Below are 7,435 nucleotides of genomic sequence, written 5' to 3' on the forward strand. Positions count from 1 at the left end.
GGCCACCAGTGAAATCCAGACTACCACCAGTTTTTGTGTAACTTGTGAGCTAAGAACAATTTTGTGTTTTTAAATGGTTAAAAAAAAATCAAACCAAAAATAGTATTTCATGACATACAAAAATTTTATGAAATTCAAATTTCGGTTTCTATAAATACAGTTTTATTGGGAACCAGCCATGCTTGCTTGTTTATGCGTTATCTAGGGCTACTTTCATGCTACAATGGCAGAGTAGAGTGGTTGTAATAGACTGTGTATACGGTGCACAAATCCTGAAATATTTACTCTCTGGCCTTTGACAGAAAAAGTTTATCTACACTGCTCTATGATCATGAAGGCCATGGAAAAGGAGGCTGCATCAGTAGGAAGATATAGTCTGTATCCCAATTCGCTCCATAAAATAATGGTAAATATCTCCAGATTAGAATTGGCACTTCAGCCTTCTACTAAAAATAAAATAAAACAATAAAAAAAGACACCCACACTGAGTCACTTAGTTGGTATCTTCAAGTACTCCAGAAGAATAAAATAGGGTGGGGAGAGGAGATGGGAAGAAAAAAAAAGACCAAGGGAGTTGCCTCAGTGATTTCTCACAAATGATCTAAAGTTTAACCTTTCCGGACTTCTGGTAAGCCAAAGGGATTGAGCTAAATAACCTGTGCTTCATTCCAGGTCTAAGATGCTCTGATTCCTCTCTATTTTTATTTTGTTTTAGGCCTCAGAGTTTCAAAACCTTACTGTTATCTTATTTAGGGTCACTATGAAAATAGAATAGAAGTCAGCCTTAGAATATCAGTTTAGAGACCGTCGCCGCCGCCGCCCCCTGTCCCGGCCCCCCCCGGGTTACCTCAGCCCAGCCCGGTCCAGCCCGGTTCCCGGGAGGATGAAGTTCGTGTACAAAGAGGAGCATCCGTTCGAGAAGCGCCGCTCTGAGGGCGAGAAGATCCGAAAGAAATATCCAGACCGGGTCCCGGTGATAGTAGAAAAAGCTCCCAAAGCTAGGATAGGAGACCTGGACAAAAAGAAATACCTGGTGCCTTCTGATCTCACAGTTGGTCAGTTCTACTTCTTGATCCGGAAGCGAATTCATCTCCGAGCTGAGGATGCCTTGTTTTTCTTTGTCAACAATGTCATTCCACCCACCAGTGCCACGATGGGTCAACTGTACCAGGAACACCACGAAGAAGACTTCTTTCTATACATTGCCTACAGTGATGAAAGTGTCTACGGTCTGTGAAGCTGCTGCCCCTGAGGTGGGGGGGAGGGTCTCATTCTACGAAGAGAGAGGTGGCCCCCTTCCTTGACTTCCTCCTCCTCCTTCAGGCTCAGATACCACCTCCCTTCTTCAGGACCTACACTTCTTAATGTTTGAGGTTTTCTCCCAGCCCCTCTTAGCAGGACGGGTGATGGTGGAAATGGCCTCTTATATCTCTCCTTTCTCCTTTCTTCCCCTTTCTCTGCTGGCCTTTCCCACTCTGCTTTAGACTTCTTGATTGTCAATCTTGGTCACATCCAGTGATTGTTTTGGTTTCTGTTCCCTTTCTAATTGCCCAAGGGGCTCAGAACCCCAACAATCCCTTCCTTTCACTACCTTCTTTTTTGGGGGTAGATGGAAGAGACTGAAATTGTGGGGGGAAGGTAGGAGGCACATCAATAAAGAGGAAACCACCAAAAAAAAAAAAAAAAAAGAATATCAGTTTAGAACTAGTGGGCCGGCCCGTGGCTCACTCGGGAGAGTGCGGTGCTGATAGAACTATCACAGACTTTTGGAGTAAAGACCAAAACCCTTTAAAGAGTATTAGCATTCCACCTTCAAATGCCTACTTCCAAAGATTTGTCAGGAAAATGTAAGCCAACAAAGAGCTCATACTTGTGGGATGACTAAAAACCTCTAATTACCATTACAGCATAAGCTTCCCATGAAACTGTAAGTTCCCTCAATTAAAATGATAATCCCTAGAGAGCGGAATGCATGCCAGCTTCTGCTTGGCTCAAAGGGCCTCGTCCCTAGTAAGAAGCCATTGTAAACACTTGTTGAATAAATGTTCTATTTATTTAGAGAGTTTACTTTTTCATTACATGTTGCAATTGTGTGTTAATTATTAACAGTAAATATAACTCATTTTGTAAATATGCATGAAGCAAAAAGCAAATTCCTCGGGAAGCAACATAGACAGTTTTTAACTGTTGAATCTGGGTGAACATTTGGGAATAAGACAAACCAAAGAATATATCTCCTAAGTAATGGTGAAAATATTCTTTGCATAAGTCTCCACTAGAAGTTATTATTTTCCCTCCTAAATCTAAGAATACTTATATCTCAGCATGAATTCATAATCGATTGCAATAGAAATGTCTATAAAAGATGCTAACAGAGCCTCCCACCATAAGAATTTAGAGGAAGTTTGTACCATCAGCACTTGCCTAGAATGTGCACCTAACCATTAAAAGCATAAAGCTTTAGAATAATTGAAACACAGTGGCTAAAGGTCTCTGTACTTCAGATGCTTGACTTAGAACATGTATGTTAGCTTACACGAAGTATCACTCTCAAGTTCAAAGAAAACTTTTGTTTAAAAGAGGTACTGGGCCAAATAAGTTCTACTAACCTTTGTAGTTGATGTCTTGGGCCCCAGAACAAAGGTGCTGTGCAGGGTTATTGGTTCCGTGAAAAAGAAACCAACTCTGGTTACTTGAAGGCAAAAGGCAATTTATTGGAAAAATGTAAGGTAGATGACATGATTCAGGCAAAACCTAGTCAACCAATCACAGAAAATGGGCAAATTAAAGGGAAGCCAGAACCACAGCCAAAATCATAACAACAGAAGACCCCGCATAGAATCTTACTGTAGCACCATTTTACCTGCCCCACCACCAGCCCTGGACAGGGAATTCTAACGTGGGCCCTGCTTCTTTGCAGCACCACCCCAGAGTCCAAGTCCAAGGTAAGAACACAGCAGGCTTAGCTTTGGTCAAATGTTCATTTCCTAGCTACCAGGGAATGGGAAAGGAGCATCTGGAAGCTTAGGCCTCTTTAATGGGAATCAAGGCCCTGCTTCCACCAATCTTGAGCTTTTTCCAAAATAGGAAGGTTTTCAGATGATAGATTAATGTTCCTTTTGGATGTGCCTCCCCTTTCTCAAGAAATTTCAAAATAAAATAGACATCACTATTACCCATGAGAGGAAATAAATCACAACACCTAATGAAATATTATATTACTAGGTACTACTCTTATATACCATAACTGCTCCATGGTCAATCCCATCTTATAGAGAAATAGCACTTCACTTTTGCATGCTTTTCTAGTCCTTCCAGACTTGAAACCAGTGAGGAGGAAGCCAAGGGCAACATCTGTCCCTAACATCCCTTCCTCTCCAGCTCCACTACGCTCTGGCAGTGTGGGTAGCTTAGGAAGACAGTGGAGGACAGAAGTTAGGTCCCAGGGAGAGGAGGAAATGTGCAGGTTCACCCCAGCACATTGTGCTTGTTGAGACGTGTGGGGAACCTTCAGCTTCAACGCCACAGCAACAGGGAAGGGATCTAGAACTGGAGGATCCCTAACTAACAGTCAGACAATTGCCGACATCCACAGAGTCTGTACAGCATTTTCTGGTCAACTCCTAACCACCCAGATGAGCAAGGTTAACACAGCACTGTGATGCTATAAGCCCCAGATTCAGTCAACACACTCCCATGAGGGACCCTCACAAGCCCCAGGGTTCATCAAAATCTAGAACCATCCAGTTTCTAATTGTTTCTCTTTCATAATTAAAAAGAAACAGTGACTGCATTTCTGTAACTTCTTTGGATGAAGAATGTTTTGTTTACTCAGTTACTCAGCTGGGTTACAAAGTCTTCACAACTAATGCCAAAGGATACATTAACAATAAGAACAGTTTTGTGTGTCTGCAATTTTTTAAATGGCCCTGTTTTAGGAAAGACATACAGTCATCTCCACAACGCACATTGCAGTATGGTAAGTACCTCTACTGTATTATTAAAGAATACTCTAAACTATTCATACACCTTTGGTAGATATGTTTCCTAGTGATTGTCACCATAAACATTTGTCAGATCAAAGGGAAGAATGTAGTCCTTTCTGCTGAGACAAGTAATAAGTACCCAATCAATCTTCATAGCAAAAGTTGGTGACCTGACACTGACGGGCTGAGCACAGCCCAGGATGAGGTCAGGTCTTACCTGCTTTGCCCTCTGATCTCCTATCATCAGGGCACAGATGTATAAAGGACTGGTGGCACGCTGGGCTAGAGGACTGACACAGGATGAGACCACATTCACTCAGCCCAGTAGGGGGAATGTGTTGAGCACCGCACCCCAGAAGCCACGCATACCCAGACAACCCTTGTGAGGCTTGGCAGAGGCGTCCTATAATTAAGTATTAACATCTAATAAATAATTAGTGATACAATAATACCATTGTAAAGCACTTTGCAGACAGAGATGACTATATGAGTACCTATCATAAATAATAATGATGCTCTAGGTAATCACAGCATTCGGGAAGCAGTTTAGACATAGGCAGCCTCAGCAGGGAAACCACTAATGTCCAAAGGGCTAAGTGTAACATTTTTCAAATGCCTGCCCTGGCTGGAAGGCTTCCCAGAAAAGATGACGAGCCTACAGAGCTCTAGAGATAATTCCTGAAAGTTCCACTGAAGATGCAAACATTGCCAGGGAAAATCATTTCATTTTCTTAAAGAATATTGGAAGCACAACCTCACTTGTAGATTTACAAAAGTGACCCCATACAGAGCCCCTAGAAGAAGCAGAAACTGAGAAAATATTTAAGTAATACATATACATACATACGTATATACAAATGTACACACATGCACGCGCGCACACACACACACACACACACACACACACATACACACAGTATTCTGGAGAACACTGCCCATGGAAATGCTAATTGTGATCAAAAAAATTTAGGCAAATGCTGTTTTAAACTACATATACAGTTTTTGAAAATCTGATTCTCTTGTGAAGGTGATCACTTCCTAATCTCTTCCCCTAACTTTCCCTTTGAGCAATGGAGACACATCCACAGTCTGGCCAATATAATAGTTTGGAAACTATTGCAAGCCCCCTAGTAGCAGGCACACAGAGTCATAGGCAAATCAGTGCAGCCCCTCCAGATTCTCAGTGCTCCTTTATCTCACACACATTGATTGTCCCTTGCTGAAACACTAATCAATCAGTCAAGATAGAAGTGAAAAATCATCTTCCTTACTTCTTCTGTGTCCTCAATCTTTTTTATTCTTAAAGCTGAAATGAAAGTGACATTTGGATTCACTTTTTAAACTTTGTTATTCATGAGAAACTACTTGAAAGTACAGAGGAAAGTGTCTTCATTTTAACTTTGCAATCAGAATGCCCCTTAAACACAGGCACATGGATATTCAACTCTCACCTCCTGCAACATAGAAAGATGAAACTTAGCCTTCATGTGCTCACATCCGGGAGAGTAGAAGCTTATCCTGGGAATTCAAAATGGCCTAAGGCCTTTTCACAAAACCCAATCCAAGCCCTCCCACCCTACTCAAAATTCAATTCTTTAATCAGCTACAATGTATATCGACAAAATAAAATTTAAAAAAAAAAAAAAAAAAAAAAAAAAAAAAAAAAATTCAATTCTTTCTTGCTTTCACAGTGCATCAATATAGACAGGAGTAATTTTTTCTAACTGGGTGAAATCCAAAATATTTGTCTTGAGTATCTGCCCTCTGGGAAAAACTGTGCTAGAGACTAAGAATGAAAGAAATTTCCTGATCGACTTAAAGCTCTGATTGAAGCAATAGGTCAAATGTTCAAAGATAAGCACCACAGGAAAATGAGAATGCCTGCACTTTCCAGAACAAGGCTTCCCAGGGAGCAAAGGACACCTGGTCAGAATCACCTGGGACTGATAAAAGGCCAGGCGCAGCCTACAACCCCCTCATCAGACTAGGAAGTGGGTGCCCTGAAATCTATACTTTCAACCAACACCCCAAGGAATTCTGAAGGACACTAAAATTTTAAAACCATATGCAGTGTTTTTTGTTTGTGTTTTTCTTACATGTAGTTTCCAGACCAGCAGCATCTGAATTACCTGGATCTTGTTAAAATGCAGAGTTTCCACCCCCACCAGCAACTTACTAAATAGAGAATTCTGGCAATGGGCTTAGCACTGTCTATTCGACAAGCCCTCCAGCGGATGCATGCTAAAGTTTGAGAACCACAGCCATCATATGCTTCTGTGGACTCAGTTTGGAAAACATTGCAATGACCAATAGCAGCACAAGGATTTAAAGAGGGAAGCCACCCCCTGAAGCTGGGACAGCAAGTACATCCTTAAAACAGAGAAGCTTATGCTTAGGATGGAGCATTGAAATTATGAATTATTTAGTGGGAAAAAAGAAGAAAGGGCATTTGAGACAGAGGGAAAATGTGAGAAAATTATAATAGGAATATGCATCTGTCCAGGGTCAATAATCAATTCAGTGAACACGGAAGTTCCATGCCATTTCTGAGTTATGGGCGTTACAGTTAGATGGTGTATTAGTCCATTTTGTGTTGCTATAACAGGATACCTGATACTGGGTAATTTATAAAGAAAATGAAATTTATTGCTTACACTTTCTAAGGCTGGGAAGTCCAAAGTCCATCCACTTTCTGAGGCTGGGAAGTCCAAAGTCCCCTGGGTCACTGGTGGCAACAGTGACCCAGGGATCTCACATTGCAAAACAGCAGAAGCAGAGGGAACAGAGAGAGAGAAAGACAGACTTTCCTATTCTTTTAAAGCCCTCAGAACCACACCCCTGACCACCATTTTTAATCCATTCACTACTGCATGATCCTACAGTCCAATCACCTCTTCAAGGCCCCACCTTACAATTACCATAATAGGATTTCCCACTCTCTTAACAGTCACAGTGGGGGCTAAGTTTCTAATACATAAAGCTTGGGGACACAATTCAAACTTCAATGAGTTTTGGGGGGACATAATTCAGTCCACTACAGATGGGCACGCTAAGTTTGGGATCTAGGAGAAGTGAAAAGTTAATGTAAAGTGCGCAGACTTCCTTATTCATGCACTGAGGAAACCTTAAAGGGTAATGAGCTGGGAAAGATCAAGACTCGAGATTGTGTTTAGGAAATGTGATTATGCATTAGTGCACACAGAGCAATACAATGGAGCGTCTAAATGTGGACAATTAGGTTAAAAGTCTTACAATATTCCAGAAATAAGATGATACAGGTCTGGATGAGGGTGGGACTGTGAGAAGCAAAGTTGACAAACGGACACAGGAAACCACAGGAAGTACAAATGGGCTGTACTTGGCTTTGGACGGGGCAGGAGGAGCATGAAGGAAGAGCAGGAAATAGAAGACAGGAAGAAGGAAAGAGGACACCCCAGCTTCAAGGCTGA

General features: G+C 41.6%; 1 protein-coding gene across 1 annotated transcript; it reads left to right on the top strand.

The window, feature by feature from the left end:
- The first annotated feature begins 809 nt into the window (after positions 1-809).
- Positions 810-1,682, top strand: LOC134384022 (gamma-aminobutyric acid receptor-associated protein). Its single transcript, XM_063105640.1, has one exon. It carries the CDS (start codon positions 884-886, stop codon positions 1,235-1,237), a length of 354 nt encoding a protein of 117 aa, XP_062961710.1. The 5' UTR covers positions 810-883; the 3' UTR covers positions 1,238-1,682.
- The last annotated feature ends 5,753 nt before the right edge of the window (positions 1,683-7,435 follow it).

The sequence above is a fragment of the Cynocephalus volans genome, chromosome 1, assembly GCF_027409185.1.
Source record: "Cynocephalus volans isolate mCynVol1 chromosome 1, mCynVol1.pri, whole genome shotgun sequence".
Lineage (NCBI taxonomy): Eukaryota > Metazoa > Chordata > Mammalia > Dermoptera > Cynocephalidae > Cynocephalus > Cynocephalus volans.